Source organism: Hemitrygon akajei, chromosome 6 (genome assembly GCF_048418815.1).
Source record: "Hemitrygon akajei chromosome 6, sHemAka1.3, whole genome shotgun sequence".
NCBI classification, from domain to species: domain Eukaryota; kingdom Metazoa; phylum Chordata; class Chondrichthyes; order Myliobatiformes; family Dasyatidae; genus Hemitrygon; species Hemitrygon akajei.
In genome coordinates, this window is record NC_133129.1 from 65,502,692 (window position 1) to 65,527,969 (window position 25,278).

The 25,278-nt window shown below is 44.3% G+C and overlaps 1 protein-coding gene across 3 annotated transcripts in view; it reads left to right on the forward strand.

Moving 5' to 3' along the window:
• mamdc2a (MAM domain containing 2a) overlaps positions 1 to 25,278 on the forward strand; it is a 137,335-nt gene that overhangs the window by 43,107 nt on the left and 68,950 nt on the right. For all 3 annotated transcript variants that reach the window (XR_012099267.1, XM_073048522.1, XM_073048521.1), the window contains exons 4-5: positions 8,208 to 8,292; positions 10,336 to 10,473. Coding sequence is in view for 2 of the 3 variants with exons in the window: in XM_073048522.1 (XP_072904623.1) it covers positions 8,208 to 8,292; positions 10,336 to 10,473 (223 nt within the window). In the remaining variant the exon portion in view is untranslated. The remainder of the gene's footprint in view (positions 1 to 8,207; positions 8,293 to 10,335; positions 10,474 to 25,278) is intronic.

The following is a 25,278-nucleotide window of genomic DNA, read 5'->3' on the forward strand; positions in this document are numbered from 1 at the left end:
GGCGCTGCTGGCGGGACGACCAGGGATCGGACACCTTTGTGAATGTAAAGGTAAGCGGTTTGTGGTCCGTGAACGCGGTGAAGGGCCTACCTTCTAAGAAGTACCTGAAATGCCGGATTGCCAGGTATAGCGCCAACAGCTCCCGGTCGAAAGCACTGTACTTGAGCTCGGGTGGCCACAGGTGTTTGCTGAAAAACGCCAGGGGTTGCCAGCGGCCCGCGATGAGCTGCTCCAGTACCCCACCGACTGCCGTGTTAGAGGCGTCCACCGTGAGGGCGGTAGGGACGTCCATTCTGGGGTGCACTAGCATCGTGGCATTCGCCAAGGCATCCTTCGTTTGAATGAAAGCGGCGGCGGACACCTCGTCCCAGGTAATGTCCTTGCCCGGACCGGACAGCAAGGCGAACAGGGGGCGCATGATCCGGGCAGCTGAAGGGAGGAAGCGGTGGTAGAAATTGACCATACCTACGAATGCCTGGAGGCCTTTGACCGTGGTAGGTCGGGGGAAATGACGGACCGCATCTACCTTAGCGGGCAGAGGGGTTGCCCCGTCTTTAGTAATCCTGTGGCCCAGGAAGTCAATGGTGTCGAGCCCGAACTGGCATTTGGCCAGGTTGATCGTCAGACCGTAGTCACTCAGCCGGGCAAAGAGCTGTCGGAGGTGGGACAGATGCTCCTGACGACTGCTGCTGGCTATGAGGATGTCGTCCAAATAGATGAATGCGAAGTCCAGGTCGCGTCCCACCGCGTCCATCAACCGCTGGAACGTCTGTGCGGCATTCTTCAGGCCGAACGGCATGCGGAGGAACTCGAAAAGGCCGAACGGGGTGATGAGAGCCGTTTTGGGGATGTCGTCTGGATGCATCGGGATTTGATGGTATCCGCGGATTAGGTCTACCTTGGAGAAGATCTGCGCGCCGTGCAGGTTGGCTGCGAAGTCCTGAATGTGCGGCACAGGGTAGCGGTCCGGTGTTGTAGCCTCGTTCAGCCTGCGGTAGTCGCTGCACGGTCTCCAGCCCCCTGTCGCCTTGGGCACCAGGTGCAGGGGGGAGGCCCATGGGCTGTCGGACCGCCGAATTATCCCCAATTCCTCCATCCGCGTAAACTCCTCCTTCGCCAGTCGGAGCTTGTCCGGGGGAAGCCGCCGAGCGCGGGCATGGAGGGGTGGTCCCTGGGTCAGGATGTGGTGCTGTAAACCGTGTCGGGGCATGGCTGCCGTGAACTGTGGTGCCAGAACCGATGGGAAATCTGCCAGGACCCTGGTGAAGTCGTTGCCGGACAGCGTGATGGAGCCGAGGTGAGGGGCTGGCAACTGGGCTGCACCCAGGGGGAATGTCTGAAAGGTCTCGGCGTGAACCAGTCTCTTCCTGGGCAGGTCGACCAGTAGGCTGTGAGCCCGCAAGAAATCCGCACCCAGAAGCGGTTGGGCTACGGCGGCCAGTGTGAAGTCCCACGTAAACTTGCTGGAGTCGAGCCGTAGCTGCACCGGACGGGTGCCATAAGTCCTTATGGTGCTGCCGTTCGCGGCCCGTAGGGGGGGACCCGGCGCCCTGCTGCGGGTGTCGTAACTCGTCGGAGGTAAGACGCTGATCTCGGCACCGGTGTCGACCAAAAACCGGCGTCCCGACTGTTTGTCCCAGACATACAGGAGGCTATCCCGAAGGCCAGCCGTCGTAGCCATCAGCGACGGCTGGCCCTGGCGTTTCCCGTGGAACTGGCAGGGCGGGCGACAGCGGCGGGCATCTGCGCCCCACCGCTGGTGGTAGAAACACCAGTGTTCGTTTGGCTCCACACCCCGGCCTCTGGGTTTAGCGGGCTCTGCGGCCGGGCCTGGACTGGTTTGCTGCTGGGAGCATGGCCGGGTGATCTGTGCGATGGACGCCCCACTCACCTTCTTGGCGTTCCACAGCGCGTCCGCCCGGGCTGCCACCTTCCGGGGGTCGCTGAAATCCGCGTCGGACAGCAGCAGGCGTATGTCCTCGGGCAGCTGCTCCAGGAATGCCTGCTCAAACATGAGGCAGGGTGTGTGTCTGTCGGCCAGAGACAACATCTCATTCATCAAAGCCGATGGAGGCCTGTCTCCCAAGCCAGCCAGGTGCAGTAAGCGGGCAGCTCGCTTGCGGCGGGAGAGCCCGAAAGTCCTTATGAGCAGGGCTTTGAATTCCGTGTACTTGCCGTCTGCCGGGGGAGACTGTACGAACTCTGCGACCTGGGCCGCTGTGTCCTGGTCGAGGGAGCTCACCACGTAGTAGTAACGGGTGTCCTCTGAGGTTATTTGCCGAACATGGAATTGGGCTTCTGCTTGCTGAAACCATAGGTGAGGTTGTAGCGTCCAGAAGCTTGGCAGCTTCAAGGAAACCGCGTTAACAAACGCAGCGTCTGCCATCTCCGGTCCAAAAAAACGGTTGGACCGTCGGGGTCACCAATGTAGCGGAGGGCTACGCGCAGCGCTGAAATTACGACACGGAGTCGGTAAACTGCAACCACGGAATAAGTTTATTTCACAAACACAGTCTTGCTTAAAAGCCTGTCTCCCCCCACTCGATACTTGGAGAGAAACTCCCTGAGGCTATGTATCTTTGTCTCTGGCTCTGGCTAATTGTCAGCCGGTTCGAGTGTGCTAGTAATTGGGTCGCCACAAACCTACCTATCTCTGCCTTAAATACACCAAATGACTTGGCCTCCACAGCCGCTTGTGGTAACAAATTCCACAGACTTACCACCCTCTGACTAAAGTAATTTCTCCACATCTCTATTCTAAAAGGACGTCTTTCAATCCTAAAGTCATGCCCTCTTGTCCTAGACTCCCCTACCATGGGAAATAACTTTGCCAAATCTAATCTGTTTAGGCCTTTTAACATTTGGAATGTTTCTGTGAGATCCCCCCTCATTCTCCTGAACTCCAGGGAATACAGCCCAAGAGCTGCCAAATGTTCCTCATACAGTAACCTTTTCATTCTTGGATCATTCTTGTGAATCTTCTCTGAACCCTCTCCAATGTCAGTATATCCTTTCTAAAATAAGGAGCCCAAAACTGCACACAATACTCCAAGTGTGGTCTTGTGAGTGCCTTATAGAGCCTCAACATCACATCCCTGCTCTTATATTCTATATCTCTAGAAATGAATGCCAACATTGCATTCACCTTCTTCAGCAGTGACTCAACCTGGAGGTTAACCTTTAGGGTATCTTGCACAAGGACACCCATTTTGAATTCTCTCCCCATCTAAGTAATAGTCTGCCCATTTATTTCTTCCACCAAAGTGCATGACCATACACTTTCCAACATTGTATTTCATTTACCACTTCTTTGCCATTCCACTGAACTATCTAAGACTCTCAGTAGGCTCTTTGTTTCCTCAACACTTCCCGCTCCTCCACCTATCTTTGTATCATCAGCAAATTTAGCCACAAATCCATTAATCCCATAGTTCAAATCATTGACATACATTGTAAAAAGCAACAGTCCCAACACTGACCCCTGTGGAACTCCACTGGTAACAGGCAGCCAGCCAGAATAGAATCCCTTTATTCCCACTCTCTGTTTTCTGCTGATCAGCCAATGCTCCACCCATGCTAGTAACTCCCCTGTAATTCCATGGACTCTCATCTTGCTAAGCAGCCTCATGCGTGGCAACTTGTCAAAGGCCTTCTGAAAATCCAAGTTTACCACATCTACTGCATCTCCTTTGTCTACCCTGCTTGTAATTACCTCAAAAAATTGCAGTAGGTTAGTCAGGCAGGGTTTTCCTTTCAGGAAATCATGCTGGCTTTGGTCTATCTTGTCATGTGCCTCCAGGTACTCTGTAATCTCATCCCTAACAATCGATTCCAACAACTTCCTCTGTGTGTCTCTCTCAAAACAATATCTCCAGCATTATTTTCTATTGGTCCTATATCTACTCTCAACTCTCTTTTACCCTTTGTATACTTAAAAAAACTTTTAGTATCTTCTTTGATATTAGTCACCAGCTTCCTTTCATAATTCATCTTTTCCTTCCCAATGACCTTCTTAGTTTCCTTCTAAAAGTTTTTAAAATCTTCCCAGTCCTCTATCTTCCCACTAGTTTTGGCTTCCTTGTATGTCCTCTTTTGCTGTTACTTTGGCTCTGACTTCACTTGTCAGCCATGGTTGTGTCCTCCTTCCATTCGAAAAATTCTTCTTATTTGGAATATATCTGTCTTCCACTTCCTTTGTTTTTCGCAGAAATGCCAGCCATTGTTGCTTCGCTGCTCTCCCTGCTAGTGTCCTTTTCCAGTCAACCTTAGCCAGTTCTTTTCTCATGCCATTGTAATTTCCTTTATTCAACTGAAATACCAAACATTGGAATTTAGTTTATCCTTCTCAAATTTTAAAGTGAACTCAATCATATTGCTATCACTGTTCCGTAAGGGTTCCTTAACCTTAAGCTCTCTTATCACCTCTGGATCATTGCATAACACCCAATCCAGCACAGCCGACCCCCTAGTGGACTCAACAACAAGCTGTTCTAAAAAGCCATCCCTTAGACATTCTGCAAATTCTCTCTCTCTCACTACTGATCTGGCTTTCCATATCCAATTTCATGCTAAAATCCCCAATGATTATCATGACATTGCCTTTCTAACACACCTTTTCTATCTTCTGCTGTAATTTGTAATCCACAACTTAAGTGCTGTTTGGATTCCTGTATACAACTGCCATTAAGGTCCTTTTACCCTTGCGATTTCGTAACTCAACCTATAGAGAATCAACACCTTCTAATCCTATGTCATCTCTTTCCAACAATTTAATATTATTTCTTACACAGGACCTCACCACCCCATCTGCCTACTAACCTACCTTTCCAATACACCATACATCCTTGGACATTCAACTCCCAATGGCAGCCATCCTTTAGCCAAGTTTCAGAGATGGCCAGAACATCATACTTGCCAATCTGTAGCTGAATTTCAAGAGCGTCCATTTTATTTCTTATGCTGCGTACATTCAAGTACACCACTTTCAGTCCAGCATTTGTTGCTTTCTGTTTTAACTGCACCACGCCTCTATTGCCCTGTAACTTATTCCACTGGCTGTGATTATGCCTCATCTCCTGCCTGTTCTTTCTATCACCTATCATTTGCTCGCATCTTTTAAAAAATGTTATTGCTAGTTATTGAAAATTTCCAACAAGACCTTTCCAATTCAGCAGCAACTTGGAAGCAATTCATGTGATATGGAAAAGTACATTCTGTGGCAGGTCTGCCCAGTGAGAGGCACTTTAATGAAAGATTTGAATGGTAAATTTTACACAAAATAGAACTAAACTGCTACTTCTGTATCCAGAAAAGAAAAAAAAATCACCACAAAGAATTTAAATGATATTAACTACTTCTTGTCACATGGCAAATCCAAATGGAATCCATAGTCTGAATAGGAACCACCTGGCCACTCGGTAAATTAGTCAACATAATAGAAATAGGTCATTTGTATTATTCTGGATTCCATCTATAGTTTCCTTTTTATTGCTGCTATCTTAATTACAAAATATAATTCAGCATTCAAAGGACATAATTTACGCAGTCTGTGAATTCTATGCCAGGAGCCCCATTGCATATTCTGCTGTAGTTATTTAAAATTGCTGGAGCTTCTCTGACCCTCTATTGTAGGCTATTTTGAGCTTTTCCTGCTCCAGATTCAAGACCACATGGAAACGTTGACTGCTGTACTACGTAAGGAGGATATCTAGCCAGCATGCCAGCTGTCTAGTTCAAGCATGCTCCCCATTTCCCCTTCTTTCCCTATAGCCTATAAATGTATGTACTCACCATGTTCCTATCCACTTTGAATATTCCTATTTAATCTGATTACACACCATTTTCGACAATGCTTGACAAATCACAACTCAGTACATATAAAAAAATCACCCATCTCTGCTTCTTCCATCTATGAATTGCAATTAAAAATCCTACCGTCTAAATAAAATCAAAACACTTTCTCCTTTGTTACTTTATCAAAAACCGTCATGGTTTCTGAACTTCAATTAAATTTCTTCTTCGACTTCTTCACACTATTTAACTGAAGTCCCACATGACTGGAACAATTCCAATAAAAGAGAAGCAAAACAAAACACAGGGAAAGGAAAATTGAAGTATGAACAGAGATTCTAGAAACACATGGCAGATGAGGCAATGCCATTAGAGAGAGAGAAACAGTTAGTTTCCCTTCACCAAGCTCACAGCAGAACCACTGACCCTAATGCTCCCACTTGGAATCCTCTATCTTTGAATGAAATAGTCATCCATTCCTGGCCTTTTGGCCTAAGAAACACCCAGTTACACTCATTCTACCATAATCCTGGAACTCCCTCTTTGATAGCATTGTGTGTGGACCCATCCCTCCAGGACCCCAGTGATTCAAGAAGACAGCTCACCACCACCTTCAAAGGGCACGTAGGATGGGCAATTATAACAGGCTCAGCCAGTGAAGCCCACATCCCTTGAATGATTGTGTAAATGAAAATTCCATTTTATTCTCCCCACATTCCTTTCAATATCCCCCTCCCAGATTCTAGCACTCACTTGCAATAGGGGCAATTTAAAATTAACATAACCGCCTGCACTTCTCTCCTCCAAGAGAACCACAACCTTGTCATAGGGTTTGGAGGCTTGTGTCCCTCAATGACCTGGAGAGCTATGTTGGCTAGAGTCAGGGCTTTCTGCTTTGGCTCTTGGTAGGGTCACCCATACCAAACAGGTCAAAGGACAGAGGCCAGATTAAGAGTGGTCTGGTCTGCCAGGTTTAGGGGTTCACCTCAGGGCTAACAACCCTGACCGGTAAAACAAAATTGTTATGGAAACAGCAATGAAGAATCCTTCTACATCCAAGTACAATGGTATTCCCGAGTCTCCAGCTGGGACTTGCATGACTGACAATAGTGAAAACTGAGAGGAAGCTTCTGACATGATGAAGAAAGCTCAGAAAGCTCTATCAGAGATAGAGGACCTTCATTGCTGCCCTAAACACCAGCAGTGCAACAGGGAGAAAGTAAGACTGCACTTCACTGAGATGTAGAAGGAAACCAGAACACCCAGAGGAAACCCACTGAGTCATGGGGAGAATGTGCAAACTCCACACAGATATTAACCTTCAATCATTAAGCTCTTCAACCAGAGTGGATAACTTCACTCACTTCAGCTCAGAATTGATTCCACAACCTACAGGCGCACTTTCAAGAACTCCAAAGCTCATGTTCTCAGTATTGTTTGACTATCTATTTCCACAGACTGTATTCTTTTGCATGTTGGTTGTTTGTCAGTCTTTGTGTGTAATTTTTCACTGATTATATTGTATGTCTTTGTTCTATTGTGAATGCCTGCAAGAAAATGAATCTCAAGGAAGTATATGGTGACATACATGTACTTTGATAATAAATTTATTTTGAACTTTGAACATAAATGCACCTGACATCAGGATTGAACCTGCATCACTGTGGCATCTCTACTAGCTATACCCCAGGGCTGCCTAGTCTGCCTCCATCTCACTCACAGGCAATGCAGTCCAGATCACACCAGGTCACTGTGCAGAATCCATTTTTCTCGTGTTCTTTTATCAATTACCTTAATTGTATCAGTCCTGCTGCCACTGGAAGCCACTTCTATTAAACCTTCAGTTTCTCTACCTTTGAATGATACCTCCAGCTTCTACTGTGAGTCTCTCCACAGAATGAATCATATGAACATATAGCACAGATGCAGGTCCTTTGGCCCAAAGGGTTATTGACTACCTATTAATGCAAATCTAACACTGTACTCACTGTTTGCTCAGCCCATATTCCTATCATCTTCCCCCAGATTCACCACTCCCTGTTGACTAAGAGCAATGTGCAGCAGCCATTTAACCCATAACCCACATGCCTTTGGGATATAGGAGAAAACTGGAACACCCAAAGGAAACCCAGATGGTCACGGAGAATGTGCACACGGATAACACCCAAGGCCAGGATCTAACTCTGGTCTCTTGCACTCTGAGGCAGTGGGTTAATTAGCTGCACCACTGTGCTGCCTATGAAAGCCTCAGCCATGGTATTTATCTAATAAGATTTCACTACCCCCATCATCTTCCTGCCCTAAGGCCCAGCCTTACAATATTAATAAGGTCAGTGGCCTTAATTAACTCCAGCAGGAACAGAATAGAGGTTAATATTTCCATCTCTCCCTTTTAATTTTGTGTACTACTTTTACAGATCATTTTCGAGGGTATTGTCAACCCAGACCCAAAGGCCAGTATTGCAGTTTTTGAGATCAATGTCACTCCTGGCTATTGTATTGGTGAGTATCCGGTTATTATGTACAGGTACTGCAATATTGTTAACTGGAATATGTGGAGCCATTTTTGAATGTAGTCATCCAATACCTTATGTCCACGAATTGCACACACCCCACTGCAGCAGTACCTCCCCTGGGTTCTCCACTGTTAGATTATTGGTCTGACTGAGAGCACTGGATAAGCCAAAGATAGTCTTCTGTCTGCTGCACAGGCCCCATTCCCCAGATTCTGATCTCTGTCTCTCTCCAGTTTGTACCTTAGTGTCATTAATAAGACTGCTATTTGCACCTCTTGAAATCTTACAGTCATGGCAAGATAAAGCAATGGAAACAGGCTCATAAACACAAGAAAGTGCACAGATGCTGGAAATTGAAAGCAACACACACAAAATCCTGCAGGGACTCAGCAGGTCAGGCAGCATCTATGGAAACGAATAAATAGTTGACATTTCAGATTGAGACCCTTCAGGACTGAGAAGGAAGGAGGAAGATACTAAATAAAAAGGTGGGGGGAGGTCAAGGAGGACAACTGTAAGGTGATAGTTGAAGCCACCTGTCTATCTCTTCCCACCTGGGTCCCCTCCTCCTTCCTTTCCTCCTGTGGTCCACTCTCTTCTATCAGATTTCTTCTTCTCCAGCCCTTGACCTTTCCCACCCTCCTGGGTTCCCTATCACCTAGCCTAGACTCCTTCCCTTGCCCCAACCTTTTTATTCTGGGATCTTTTCCCTTCTGTTTCAGTCCCTAAGAAGGGTCTCAGCCCGAATTGTCAACTGTTTATTAATTTCCATAGATGCAGCCTGACCTGCTGAGTTCCTCCAGCACTTTGTGTGTGTTGCTTTGGAAGCTGGCTCTTTGTTTCACTGTATTGGCCATTGAGCTCCCATTCACAGTATCTGATATTAATTGTGATTTCTATTCTCCCTACATTTCCATCAGCTCTCGGATTCTACTGCTCACCTACACATGGGGGAATTTACAGTGGCCAATTAACCTACTGACCCACACATCTTTGGAATGTGGGAGGAAGCTAAGATATCCCTAAGGAATCTATGCACTCAGAGGGCATGTGGAATCAACACAAACATAGCGCTCAAGGTCAGAATGGAACCTGCATTGCTGGAGATATGAAGCTATGTATCTGTTAGCCATGCCACTGTGCTGCCTAAACCCCACCCACCCCATGACATTGTCCAGCTGTGCCCCTGCCTCCACTCTCCAGAAATTCCCAATTATAGTGTTTACTTTAGGACTATTTCAGAGCATTCCTCAACAGCCTCTCTTTTCTGGCCCCCTTGATCTGAGTTCACTCCCCTTGCTGCTCATGCCATGTCTCATGTTATCTATAGATTGCTCATCAGTTCTGGGCTGAGTAGTGGATAAGTAAGCCCTCTATATTAAAATTCATCCTTCAAGGTCTTCTCCCTATCGAAGTAATTCGCTCTAACATCTTGTGTACTTCCCAAATTCTGGGCATTCCCGAATTTATCGTTCTAGTCATAGAACTCTTCAGGATCTTTGCATTCCTTCAAATCCAGCTTCCACAGCATCCCTGTTTTCCATCTCTCCTGCCATTAGCTGCCTGGGCCACAAAAGCCACTGAGAAGGAAGGAGGAAGATACTAGAATAAAAAGGGGGGGGGGAGGTGAAGGATACATTGTTCCTAAACAATGATTTGTTTAAATTTGCTCAAAACATCAACTGTTTATTCCCCTCCATGGATGCTGCCTGACTTGATGGAGTTCCTCCGGCATTTTGTATGTGGTGTTCAAAATTTCCAGCATCTGCAGGATCTCTTGTGTTTATCCCATCCTGAAGCTTCTCATTCTTGCTTTTATTGTCCTCCTTAAAACAGGATTTCAAAGAGCTTTTGGTCACCTCACCTAATGTTGTCCAGTTTACTGTGCTATCATATTTTGTCCAATAACAACTCCTGTGTTGTACCATGGAAGGATTTACTGTAGTTAGAATTCCAGCAGTTATTGTGGATTGGATTATTCTAAGCATTGAACTTTATAGAGTATCCAATCTCTTTTTCACCTTTGTAGAGTGCACCTTTGAAGAAAATCATCTCTGTGGCTATAACAACAGATGGAACCCAAATCTGAACTGGCTCGTTGGTGGAGGATCGGTCCGAGATTCACCATTGCATCTGCCCACTGATCACACGTTGGACAATGAGCAAGGTATGTTTCCCTTGACCCAGAAATCCTAGATGAGTTCAGAAAGAAATATCCATTTTAATAGCGAAGCATGCTGATGAAATACAAATGTAGAATGGAACTTGTAACACTGAAGGACACTATTTGGCCCATAGTGCTCTTCAAATGGTCTCACTCCCTAGACAGTGGAGAATTTGAGGACTACAGTGCAGTCCAAGAACTAGTCCAGGACTTTCAGGAGTGAAGTTAGAAAATGTTTCTGCTTGTCCTGGAGGTAGAATTGCTTGCTATAAACTGGGACACCAGCTTTATATCTACTGGAGAGGGCATTATAGTCATGTCAGGACTCTCATGGAAGGTTGGGGAATTCAAGTTCAAGTCACCTTTTATTGTCATTTCGACCATAACTACCGGCACAGTATACAGTAAAACTAGGCAATGTTTTCCAGGACCATGGTAGTACATGAAACAGTACAAAAACTACACTGAACTACGTAAAACAACACAAAAAACTACACAAGACTACAGACCTACCCAGGACTGCATAAAGTGCACAGAACAGTGCAGGCATTACAATAAATAATAAACAATTTGGCTTGGGAGGCCAGGAACATGTCCCTCAGTAAAACATCTCACTCCCAATCTTTGGAAACAGCACACGTACCTAGGCCACTTGGATAAAGAACATTTGTATTTACATGCTGGCATTTTCCAAATCTATAATCATGGAGGATGGGAGATCTGCAGAGTGAAATTCATACCCGCTCTGAGATTAAGGTCACCTTGATTCATAACATCACGGCTTTGGATCCTTTCGGTCAGGAGATTGCTACTGTTTCTCCAAATTTGTTTCTCACTACTACATCAGAAAGGTCATCTGAGCACTGTACAGGAAGAGTAATGGTGTCATGCACTGATATCAGTCAGGAGGAAGTGGCAGTTTGGAATGGCGATGAGATTTGCCAGCATTGTTGGCTCCCCAAGAGCATTGAAACCCACTGACTGTCCATTAGGGATCCCTGAATAACCTGGGGCTTCACGAGAACAGAAAAGGGATTCCACCCGTTTGATGTGCTGATGGTTGTGAATGAGGAGAATTTTACAGTGGAGAGTGCAGTGTTTCTGGGAAGCACATAAGATGCCTTCATCCTAATGGACTCTGCATCACTGGCAGGCAGCTCCTCAGGAAGGGGCCTTCCCTCTCATGTCTGCATTCAGTTGCTGTGGTTGGAAGGCTACCTCTACCTCCCAGGGTCCTGCAACCTAATGCAGCCATATTGAGTATGTGCAAGTTCCTGGACAGGATTGGAAAATGCTCAGGGTCTCTTGAATGTGAAATTTCCTTCCCTGAATCAGTCCAATCTTCCCTGTGGTACGTACCAACCAGATGCAGAGCTGCCTTTTTTAAATCTGTTCCACGTTGCACAATCTGGCAAATCTCAAACTGGAAGAGAGGGAACAGGCGGTCTGAGGCAGAGCTTGAAGAACACCAGGAACAAGAGGACCAGCAAAAGAAGAGTATTCAGGGGATATTTCTGCTCAACACCCACAACTTCATCTCCTAGCATGAGATGAAGAGGCATTGATCGAGAGACATTTCTATAAAGGAGCTTGTGAAAGCATAACACCTCCCCCCAATGCAGCCTAGTAACTATCTCCAACTCATAATTATTGCAATCAATTTAACACAGCTGTAATCAGGCAGGGGGCAGGTCATGGGTAAGCATTCCCCACCCCACATACCTGATCTAATAATAATAATGCATAAATAAAGTAATCATTGCTCTACTTAAATGGCTAGTTACAACAAAACTGTCTTTTGTACTAGTAAAGAACTGAGACATCCATTCAGCCTGCATATAGTGAGGATTGCTAATCTGCTGGTGTGATATCAGCAAGCGAATTGTCATGTTATAACTTTTGGAGATTTTGATATTTGCTTTCCTGGTGCTCCCTTGTGTGGGGATTCTGACAGATGGAGGAGATGTCTGTAGACTCCTTTGGCCAGTCTCTCCTTCTGGGGGTTCTGACAGGCATTCTGTCCCCCTGCCCATGCACCCAATCTTCTTCCTACCATTATCTCATTGGCCAGGACTTCCAGTCTATTTAAGTTAACTTGGGGAGACCATTTCTCCTCCTCCTCCTTCAAAGATGGGTATTTTGGTTGTTGCTGCCATGGGAACTGCCGCTCTCAGAGCGGATGCCCTTCTCCCATGGCGGTGAAGTGAAGTATTGAGACCCTGCTGGACAGAGCGAGCTCCTGCCGGGATTTGGGCAGGTCACACTCCGAGGCTTCTTTCAGAATCGGGTTTATTGTCACTGACACTAGTTGTGAAATTCGTTGTTTTGTGGCAACAGTACCGTGCAGGCAGGACAAATTACTTCAAGTTATAAACATAAGAGATTCTGCAGAGTCTGGAAATCTTGAGTAGCACACAAAATGCTGGAGGAACTCAGCAAGTCCGCAACTGTAATTTAGAGAAGTAAATAAATAATGCAAAAGAGGAATAGTGAGCGAGGTTGTGTTCAAGAGTTCGTGCACTGTTCAGAGGTCTGATGGCAGAGGGGAAGAAGCTGTTCCTAAAACACTGAGTTTGTGTCTGCAGGCTCCTGTACCTTCTCCCTGATTGTAATAATGAGAAGAGGGTACGTCCCGGGTGGTGAGCATCCTTAATGATGGATGCTGCCGCCTTAAGGCATTACCTTTCAAGGATGGTGGGGAGATTAGTGCCTGTGATGGAGCTCACTGAGTCTACAACCCTCTGAAGCCACCTTGAATCCTGTGCATTAATGCATCCATACTAGAGAGTGACGCAACCAGTCCGAATTCTCTCCATGGTACATCTGTATAAATTTGCCAGAGTCCTTGGTGGCATACCAAATCTCCTCTAATTCCTATTGAAGTATAGCCACTGGCATACCTTCATTGCGATGGCATCAATTTTGTGGGCTCAGGGTAGATCCTATGAGATGTCGATGTCCTGGAACTTGAAGCTCCTCGCCCCTCCCACTGCTGACCCTTCAACGAAGATTGATGTATGTTCTTCAGCCTTCCCCTTTCTGGAGTCCTCAGTCAATTCTCTGGCCTTGCTAACACTGAGTTCAAAGTTGTTTCGACACCACTCGACCCGCTGATCTATTTTGTATACCTCCTCGTCACCATCTGAGATTCTGCCGATACAGTGGTGTCATCAGTGAATTTATAGATGGTGTTTGGGTTGTGCCTGGCCACACAGTTATGAGTGTAGAGAGAGTAGAGTAGCGGGCCAAGCATGCACCCTTGAGGTGCACCTATGTCGATTGTCAGCAATGAGCTGACAATATCACCAATGTTATCAAAACAGGCTTGTTTTTAGTTAATTTTTGATGTCTCGCAGGAGAATTTGATTTGACGTTAACGCTGTGTGAATTGTTGTTTTAATGCTGCAAAAAATTCCTAAACACAAGTGTTCAAGTCTGGTATGAAGATGAAGCTTGACTGAGATTACGTCCAAAGCAAATTGGAATGTCTAGCAAAGTGTCTGCTGGCTCAACATTGCTTAAACATGTAAATCACCTCAGTTCTCCATGAACACATGCTGGACAAAGTAATAATAACTTTCTATCTTTGTTTAAAGGTGAACACTTTGAATTCTGTTATTGAGTGCAGCAAATGGCAGCAGACCAACTCAGTGGGAGATGAAAGGAATGAAACATTAAAGGACACACATCATTCATACAACAGCAGAGATATCAAAGTTCAAAGTAAATTCATTATCGAAGTACATATGGTATATGTCACCATATACAAACCTGAGATTCATATTCTTGCGGACATACTTAGTAAATCCAATAACCATAATGGAATTGATGAGTCCCCACTCAACAGGGCGGACGACCAGAGTGCAAAGGACAACAACGCATATAGAAAATAAGTAAATAAATCAGCGGTATCAAGAATATGCGACGGAGAGTCATTGAAAGTGAGTCCATACGATGTGGGAACAGTTCAGGAATGGGGCAAGTGAAATTCTTCTGTCCGGTTCAAGAGCCTAATAGTTGAGGGGTAATAACTGTTCCTTAATCTGGAAGTGTGAATGCTGAAGCTCCTGTTCCTTCCTCAAGGCAGCAGTGAGAAGCAAGCATGGCCTGGATGGTGGGGGTCCTTGATGATGGGTGCTGCTTTCCTGCAACAGCAGTCCACGTAGATGTGCTCAATGGTTGAGAGGGCTTTACCTGTGATGGATGGGCCATATCTACTACATATTGTAGCATTTTCTGTTCAAGGGCTTTGGTGTTTCTGTACCAGGCTGTGATGCAGTCAGTCAATATACTCTGCACCACACATGTCAAAGTTTTAGATAGATAGATAGATACTTTATTCATCCCCATGGGGAAATTCAACTTTTTTCCAATGTCCCATACACTTGTAGCAAAACTAATTACATACAATACTTAACTCAGTAAAAAATATGATATGCATCTAAATCACTATCTCAAAAAGCATTAATAATAGCTTTTAAAAAGTTCTTAAGTCCTGGCGGTAGAATTGTAAAGCCTAATGGCATTGGGGAGTATTGACCTCTTCATCCTGTCTGAGGAGCATTGCATCGACAGTAACCTGTCGCTGAAACTGCTTCTCTGTCTCTGGATGGTGCTATGTAGAGGATGTTCAGAGTTATCCATAATTGACTGTAGCCTACTCAGCGCCCTTCGCTCAGCTACCGATGTTAAACTCTCCAGTACTTTGCCCACGACAGAGCCCGCCTTCCTTACCAGCTTATTAAGACGTGAGGCGTCCCTCTTCTTAATGCTTCCTCCCCAACACACCACCACAAAGAAGAGGGCGCTCTCCACAACTGACCTATAGAACATCTTCAGCATCTCACTACAGACATTGAATGACGCCAGCCTTCTTAGGAAGTACAGTTGACTCTGTGCCTTCCTGCACAAGGCATCTGTGTTGGCAGTCCAGTCTAGCTTCTCGTCTAACTGTACTCCCAGATACTTGTAGGTATCTCCCAGATGTAGTGCCGAATCTTTGCAAACATCTAATGAAGTAGGGGCACTGCCATGAAGGAAATGTAACTGTGTAACTGAGAACTAAGATAAATTCTTTCTTATGACATGCCTAGTCATAACAAAACCACCACGTATATCCTAATTTATGATGGTTACGAGGCTTTATATAAGTTTAAAACCATGACATTTTATGGGGAGAGAAACCAGGGTTTTATTGTTCTTTGGGACAGAGTTATAACATGGGAATGGCTCCTTTGATCCAACTTGTCAATGCCCACCAAGATGCCTAAAGCTAGAGCCATTTGTTTGTATTTGACTGTCTGAAATCTTTCCTATCCATATACCTGTCCAAATCTATTTTAAATGTTGCTATTGTAACTGACCCAATCGCTTTCTCAATCAGCTTATTCCAAGTAACTTCCACCATCTGCATGAAGTTGTCTCTCAGATCCCTTTTAAATCTTTCCTATTCACCGTAAGCTTAAGCCCTTTAGTCTTTGATTCCCTTTCTGAGGGGATAAAGACTGTGCAAATTCACTCTTAAGGCCCAGTGGCATTTCAGAAGCATGTTCAGTGTCTTAAAGTAGTAGATCGGGAGGAAACATTTCCTCTGGCTTAACTAGGTTTAACTAGGCAAAACGGATTTAGGAAAATGTCCTGTCAGCGGATGAGATGAGAATTTTATTGCACGTTGAGTTGCTACAAACAGGACTGTTCTGCTTGAAAGGACCATGGAAGCTGGCCAAGTATACAAAAGGGGAAGCTTACAGAGTACAAGGAAAGAACATGGAAATGGGACTACTTGTGAGTTCATTGAAATAGTAACATACCATTGCAGGCACGTTTGCTCTTTTTTTGTAATATTTTACCCTATGATCAATGGTGCTAATATATCTTAGAGGATCACTATATCCTTTGATATAGTCATGCTGTTTAAAGCTTTAGAGAGGCAAAGAAAGCAGGCAAATATTGGATAATACTATTTTTGTTTTGATTTATGGCAAGATATTAATAGCGAGATGCAAATTTGCACAGGTTCTAAACTTATCTGTCATAACCTAAGAGGAAATAGGAGTAAGTGTAAACCATCTGGCCCCTTGTGTCTGTTCCTTTCAAAAAGATCATGCACCAGTTTCCTGCACTAACCACACATCCATAGATCCCTCAATGTCTAAAAATCAAATACTTATTGACCTAGCTTTCAAAGCTGAAAGTGAAGAGTTCCAAGATCTACTACTATCTGAGTGAAGAAATGTCTTCTCATCACTTTCCTGATTGTGATCCCAGCTTCCAAATATCCTAGGAAAGACAAACAGTAACTCTATTTACCCCATCAAACCTGTAAGAATTTTAGTATATTTCAGTGAGATTGTCTGATCTTCTGAACGCTCCAGAAAGAAAGAATCGCTCCAGTCAGCTTAATCCCCCACATAACAAACACTGAAGCGAGTCAAGGAACAAATGGTAGATTTGCATACACAGGGAAAACACTGACACATGCTTGTGAAAGCTTGGATAGTGGTCAGTATAGAAATAATACTGCATCCCAAGACTGTTCGCAGAAGTAGTGAATGTCTTAATTAGTCCAGTCAAGGCAACTCTCGAGTGACTGATCTACCACATCCTGCTTTGTTTCAAATGGAATGCGCATTTCTGGTGCCTGCAAGATAAGAACTATTTCATGACTATTATTGAATTACAGTAAAACTCATGACATATGACTTTGTTCTGCAAATTGTCAGAGAGAGCGCTGTGGTTTATTACTGCCTCCCCCACCACCCCCAATACAGCTGCCAGGGATTCAAGGGTGTGTTTATGCTGTTATAGTGTAAACTCAGCCTTTTAACAGCCAATATAGTGTGAGTCTCACAAGGGAGCCTTGTTCCATCTGATTTAATTGTCTGTCCTGGCTTTCACAACTTAACATACATGTGGACACTAGCCAGATGCTTATCATCAGGCCAGTGCTTATGCCGGTTTCTGTGGTGTGAAGTGACTGAGAGTACGAGACTCCACCCTGGATAGGACGCCAGTCTACTGCAAGGTTAACCCCCAGCATTTTGCCGGTACCCATTTTCAGCTGGGTGGACTGGAGCAGTGTGTGGTTAAGAGCCTTGCTCAAGGACACAACGCTCTGCCTCAGCTGGGGTTCGAACTCACAACCTTCAGATCACTAGTCCAACGCCTTAACCACTTGGTCACGTGCCACACAAGCCAGAGTGGAGCTGATGGATTATTACTCCACATCCACATTTGTATAAGTGACTCGGATTGATTTTGCACACCTCACTTGTATTTTATAAACCTCCACTGGCATAATCTTTTTAATGAAAGGGTGTAGGTGTAGCTTCAGCCATGGCCTAGATGTTTTTTTAAAAAAAAAGTCTGTTGTTTGCTGTGAGCCCCATCTACTCACCACCACTCCTCCCAATCCCCACTTGCCTTCCTCTTCAGTCTCCAGCTCAATAGATGCTCCTGTGAGACACTTTGTAGCTGTAACACAAACGTCTTAATGCATCATTCATACTGACTGAACTTGTAATTGCGTCAGTTGCAAGGTGTATTCCTAATGTTCATGATATAGTTCGTAATTAATATTGGGATTAATTTAGAATTTCATCATTCTGCATATTATGGTTGTAGAAATTCAGGAGCAGCTGATACTCTGTGCTCTCTACGCATCACATATTCCACATAACCCAGCACTAGAGTGTCGTCATCATCATGAGCCTTCCCAGCATACCCTCTTTTCATCTCATTACTGCATCAATAACTCATAGTTTTCATCCACAATTGCAATCCAATCTGGAGAGTGTAATAACGAGGCAGAGCTCCCATCTGCATCACACTATTAAAGTCTGGAGGAAGTTGTCTCATCTGGTATAGCTTTCTACAAGGCGATACGAGGATGAATTTTCATTCTGCTCACAGAGTTGCATTGAATCTACAGAATAGGACGTTGCAATTTAGTTTACAGGTCCACACTGGTGTTTATGCATCACTCATACTAGATCGTTCCCACCCAAACACCAACTTCATCATCACACCCTTTCTATAGCACCTGCCCAGGTATACAACTTAATACAAATGAATCACCAAATGGAAACCACTTGAGTTACATCATCAATCAATAATCTAAAAATGAACCTCATATTTCTCTGTAAGTAGGCTTGAAAGAATATTGTTTTCTTTAAATATTCCTCTAAAATAAAAAAAAATCTGAAAGGATGGTAGAGGTCGTTGAGATGACAACAGAATCTGACACAATAGATATAGAGGTGTTTCTTTTTGTCAAAATTTGGGTCTACCTAGAAGTCTAGTAGGGAAATCCAGGAAATTTTCGTTATCCAGACCAAGGGTTCCTAACCTTTTTTATGCTATGAACCCCTACCATTAACTGAAGGGCCATGGACCTATGTCAGGAATCCCTGATCTAGAGTGTGGTGGCAAAATCAAACTCATTCCTTTTGAGAATGGCTGAGGGGTGATATGGATCAGAAGAAACTGGATAAAGTTTGGCTGCACAGGTGGAAGGTCAACTGAGGAAGATCTGTACCAGCAAGGCGGCTGGACCGGATGGAGTTTCCCCACGATTACTGAGGGCCTGTGTGACTGAGCTGGGAGAACCACTACAGCGCATCTTCAACATGAGCCTGGAGCAGAGAAGAGTACCCAGACAGTGGAAAACATCCTGTATTGTCCCGGTACCGAAGAAACCACAACCAAAGGAGTTGAATGACTTCAGACCTGTTGCCTTGACGTCGCACGTGATGAAGACCATGGAGCGGCTGATAATACAGAATCTGAGGCCACAAACCAGGCACGCCCAGGATCCTCTTCAGTTTGCGTATAAGGAGAAGGTGGGAGTGGAGGATGCTATCACGTATTTGCTGCACAAATCACTCTCTCACCTAGAGGGGGTCAGTTGTGCTGTGAGCATTACATTCCTTGACTTCTCTAGTGCCTTTAACACCATCCAGCCCAAGATCTTAAGGCACAAACTAACGGAGATGGGAGTAGACTCTCACCTGGTGGATTGGATAGTGGACTACTTGACAGATAGACCTCAGTATGTGCGGTTGGGAGACTGTAGGTCTGACACGGTGGTCAGCAGCACAGGGGCGCCGCAGGGAACCGTACTCTCTCCGGTCCTGTTCACCCTGTACACATCAGACTTCCAATATAACTCGGAGTCCTGCCATGTGCAGAAGTTCGCTGATGACACGGCCATAGTGGGGTGTGTCAGGAATGGACAGGAGGAGGAGTATAGGAAACTGATACAGGACTTTGTGATATGGTGCAACTCAAACTACCTGCGTCTCAATATCACCAAGACCAAGGAGATGGTGGTGGACTTTAGGAGATCTAGGCCTCATATGGAGCCAGTGATCATTAATGGAGAATGTGTGGAGCAGGTTAAGACCTACAAGTATCTGGGAGTACAGTTAGACGAGAAGCTAGACTGGACTGCCAACACAGATGCCTTGTGCAGGAAGGCACAGAGTCGACTGTACTTCCTAAGAAGGTTGGCGTCATTCAATGTCTGTAGTGAGATGCTGAAGATGTTCTATAGGTCAGTTGTGGAGAGCGCCCTCTTCTTTGTGGTGGCGTGTTGGGGAGGAAGCATTAAGAAGAGGGACGCCTCACGTCTTAATAAGCTGGTAAGGAAGGCGGGCTCTGTCGTGGGCAAAGTACTGGAGAGTTTAACATCGGTAGCTGAGCGAAGGGCGCTGAGTAGGCTACGGTCAATTATGGAAAACTCTGAACATCCTCTACATAGCACCATCCAGAGACAGAGAAGCAGTTTCAGCGACAGGTTACTATCGATGCAATGCTCCTCAGACAGGATGAAGAGGTCAATACTCCCCAATGCCATTAGGCTTTACAATTCTACCACCAGGACTTAAGAACTTTTTAAAAGCTATTATTAATGCTTTTTGAGACAGTGATTTAGATGCATATCATATTTTTTACTGAGTTAAGTATTGTATGTAATTAGTTTTGCTACAACAAGTGTATGGGACATTGGAAAAAAGTTGAATTTCCCCATGGGGATGAATAAAGTATCTATCTATCTATCTATCTCTAAAGGTACAAAGGAGACGGGAGTCAGACAGCATTGAATCGGGTCTCTCAGCATACTGAATAAGCAAGCACTCTTGATGACACTAGTTGCTTTTTATTTTTTCAACACCCCCCCCCCCCTTGGATTTTACCACTCACCTATAGATGGGGGCTACTTGCAGTGACTAATTAGCCTACCAACCTGTAGATCTTTGGTTTGTGGAAGGAACTTGGAGGAAACTGACATGGTTACAGGAAGACCTGCAGGCTCCACACAGCCAGTATCAGAGGGTAGGACTGAGCACACGTCACTGATGCTGTAAGGCCGCGATTGTCCTAGTGCTGGAATGCATGGATATGCTGATGGTCAGGGCAAGATGAAGAGGGGTGGGAGAAGGTCCCTGTGGGGTTGAAAGCTGGTCAGTTGGGCTGAATAAATATCTCAGTGGATTTATTGGCAACTAATATATTTATTTCCTCAACTTTTGATCTCCTACAGAAGTGAAAACATCTCAAAGCCAGTCATATTGAACCTCTCCCTACTTTTAATGGCATCAAGCTTCTCTTGAGTAAAGAATTGTCACAACTGATCACGGATGCTGAACGTATGCAAAATTATTAGCCATTATCTGTACTCAATTCTGCACATCCATCTGGGAGGCAAGTGGAAACATTGGCCAATATTCTGTTACATGTTGAGCACTGGTGACCTGATGCAAATCTCCACCCATTCACTAATACTGTGAAGAGTCAAAGTGGATGATATCATTAATTCACCCAGTTCTAAAACTGAGAACATGTAAGAGCAGTTTACATTCCCGTCGTTCCTTTACAAAGAAATGATTCCTGTTAACCTTACCATTAAAGGACAGTGGGATTTCTGTTTATGTGAAAGCATGATTCTTTACCTTGGCCCAGGCCATTCAGCCCAGCTGGTGTCTGCTGATATTTATGCATTCTCTTCTCCTTCTTCATCCCACTCCATCACATAACCTTCCATTCCTTTCTCCTGCATTTATTTATCCAGCTTTTCTTTGAAAGCATCTCTGCTATTCGTCTCCCGGTTAGGAGTGAGTTACATATTCTGATCATTCTTTTTTTTTTTTTAACTTTTTTTATTGTTTTCAAATTCTGATCATTCTTTAGTAAAGATATTCATCCTGAATGCCCTATCAGATTTATTAGTGACTATCCCCACAATTGGAAAACTTTTCTCAGTCAAATCTTCTCACAGTTGTAACATCTCAGACATTACTGTATCTTTATAGAGGGTGAACTTGATTCCTAGGCACTTAATTATTTTATTTACCTTAATATATCTTCAGAAGTATTTGTGACAAATCTTGAAAAAGATAATAGAAAACTGGAAATACTTCAATAAACTTCCAAGTGATAAATGCATCCTTGTTTGCTAATGATAAATGAGCAATGTATTTGCAATTGCCAGCTTTAATTCCTGAATTTTGGTTCACCTAAGTTAATGAAGCTGATGTTGAGAAGTGAATTATAATGCCTGGCTGTTACTCTATTACACATTTAGTGCCTGTGTCATAGAATCAGAGAGAAGTACAGCACAGAAACAGGCCCATCTATTGCACTCTGAAACCATTTAAACTCCTCAGTGCCCTGCTGTTCACTGTTTAAGACCTTCCCTACTCCCATCAACCTGCACCTGGACCATAGCCCTCCATACTCCTACTAAGTAACTATCCAGATTTCTCTTAAATGTAGAAATGGAGCTCACATATACCACGTGTGCGAGCAGCTCATTCCACACTCTCACGACCCTCTGAGTGAAGATGTTTCCCTTCATTTTCCCCTTAAACTTCTTATCTTTCACTCTTAAATTATGATCTTCGGTTGTAGTCCCATCCAACCACAGTAGAAAAAGATTGCTTGCATTTACCCTATCTATACCACTCGTAATTTTGTATACCTCTATCAAATCTAAATTGTCTACATTCTAAAGAATACAGTCCTAACCAATTCAATCTTTCCTTATAACTTGGGTCTTCCAGATCTGGCAACGTCCATATAAATTTTCTCTGCACTCTTTCAACCTTATTTGCATCTTTCCTGTAGGTAGGGGACCAAAACTGCACACAATACTCCAAATTAGATCTCACCGATATCTTATACAACATCAGCAAAACATCCCACCACCTCTACTCAGTACAGTGATTTATGAAGGTCAATGTACTATAAGTTTTCTTTACAACCCTATTTACCTATGATGTCACTTTCAAATTATGTACCTGTATTCCCAGATCCCTTTGTTCTACCACACTTCTCAGTGCCCGGCCGTTCACTGTGTAAGACCTACCCTGGTTGGTCCTATTGAAGGGCAAAACCATGCATTCTTCTGTATTAAATTCTATCTGCCAGAATTTTTTCCAGCTAATGCAGATCCCTCTGCAAGCCATGATAACAATAGACCCAGCACCGATCCCTGTGGAACTCCACTAGTCACAGGCTTTCAGTCAGAGAGGCAACCCTCCACTACCACTCTCTGGCTTCTCCCACAAAGCTAATGTCTAATCCAATTTACTACCTCATCCTGAATGTCGAGCCACTGTACCTTCCTGACCAGCCTCCCAAGTAGGACCCTTACTAAAGTCAATTTAGACAACAACCACTGCCTTGCCTTCATCCTCTTTCCCTGGTAACTTCCTTGAAAAACCCTATAAGATTGGCTAGACATGACCTATCACACATGAAGCCATGCAGACTATCCTTAATCAGTCAGTGTCCATCCAAATACTCATATGCCTGGTCCCTTAGAATACCTTCCAATGTTTCCCACAACTGATGTTAGTCTATAATTTCCTTGTTTATATTTAGAGCCTTTTTAAAACAGTGGAACTACATTGGCTATTCTCCAATCCTCTGGTAACTCCCTTGAGTAAAGGAGGTTTTTAGTTTCAAAACTGGCATTGATTGATTTTTGTTAATCGATTGACATTAATGGATACTGGACCAAGCCAAAAGCTGCCTTAAAGGATGGCAGAAACAGATTCAATAATAACTTTAGAAAGGGAATAACATAGCATAAACAATGAAGATACAATGGAGAGAAGATACCTTAAATATACGTCAGAAACACGAGAATGCAGATGCTTGGAATCCAAAGCACCACACACAAAATGCAGAGAAACTCATCAGGTCAGGTAACATCTAAGGAAGTGAATAAACAATCAAATTTCAGGCCAGGACTGGAAAGGAAAGGGGAGGATGCCAGAATAAAAAGATTGGGGGAAGGGGAAGTAGGCTAGCACAAAGGTGATAGGTGAAGAAAGGTGGGTGGGAAAGGTAGAGGGCTGGAGAAGAAGGAATCTGATAGGAGAGGAGAGTGGACCTAGGAAAAATGGAAGGAGGAGAGGGTCTAGGGGGAGGTGATAGGAAGGTGAGACAAGGTAAAAGGCCAGAATGGGGAATAGAAGAAGAGGAGAGGGGGAGGGTAGTTTTTTTTTTACCAGAAGGAGAAATCGATATTCATGCCATCAGGTAGGGAATTTAATTCTGATTCCTATATCCATTCTGACATGTTGGTCAATGACCTCCTCTAATGTAAAGACAAAGCCACCCTCAGGGTGGGGGAGCAACACCTTATATTCTGTCAGCCTCCAACCTGAATTAGTGCAACCTGCTAAGCCTGGTCATGAGCCTTAAGTGGACATAGTTAAAGTCTTAAAGAACCACTGTTCACCTAAACCTTTGATTATCGCTGAGAGTTTAGATTTCATAAAAGGAACCAAGAGCAAGGCGAGCCTATTTCACAGTTGTGGCAGTGCTGAAGCAATTGTCTGAACGCTATGATTTTGGGCAGTCGTTCAACGTCAGTTATGCGATAAGCTTGCTTGTGGTCTGTGTAGTGAGGCAACTCAGAAAAGTTCATAACATTTCTACTGATATTACTGTTGGGGCAAAACTAGGTATTCAGAAAAAGATTGCTAATATAAGGATATAGATTGCTGAAGCTATGGCAAAAAAAGGGACATATTTAACATGTCTGTCAGCCAAAAACACTGTAATAAAGAAAAATGAGTTTGGAAAAAACAAAAAGGAACAGGTGATGGCGCATACTGAAGATGAACTGAGTGACTCTCATTCTGTGGTTGAATAGCTTTGCATGTTTCATCTATTTCCAAACACAAAGATGGCTATTATGTGATCCTGTGGTTGGATGGGACGCAGGTGGACATGGGTGCTGCAGTATGACTGGTATCAGCAGACAATTTACAAGTAGGTTGTAGCATCTCACCCCAGATGGGGTAGGGTTGACTTTAAAGACTTACACTGGTGAGGTTGTTCCAGTGAGGGGAGTGGTGCATGTTAAAGTGGAGATTAACAAACAGAAGATGAATCTTCCACTGCACATTGCTAAAGATGGTTATCCAGTGTTTCAGGGCCACTTATGGTTGGAGCAGCTTGAACTGAACTGGCAGAAAATGCACTTGATTTGCGGGAGCTCTGGTCTGTAAGAGGTATTGAAGAAAAGCATTGAAGTATTCAACAGAGAACTGGGCAGTATGGAAGGAATCACTGTTAAGCTTGGCTGTTATGCCCAAAACAACACCCAAATGCCTGAAGGCAAGGCCCGTTCTATACACCCTCAAACCAACGGTAGAGGCGGAATTGAAAAGACTGATCCAGAGTAAGGTATTGGAACTAGTGTGTGTAAGCAAATGGGCAAGTCCAGTGCTTTCTGCCCTAAAAATGGATGGGTCTTTAAGGCTTACTGGAGACTTCAAGGTGACCATTAAC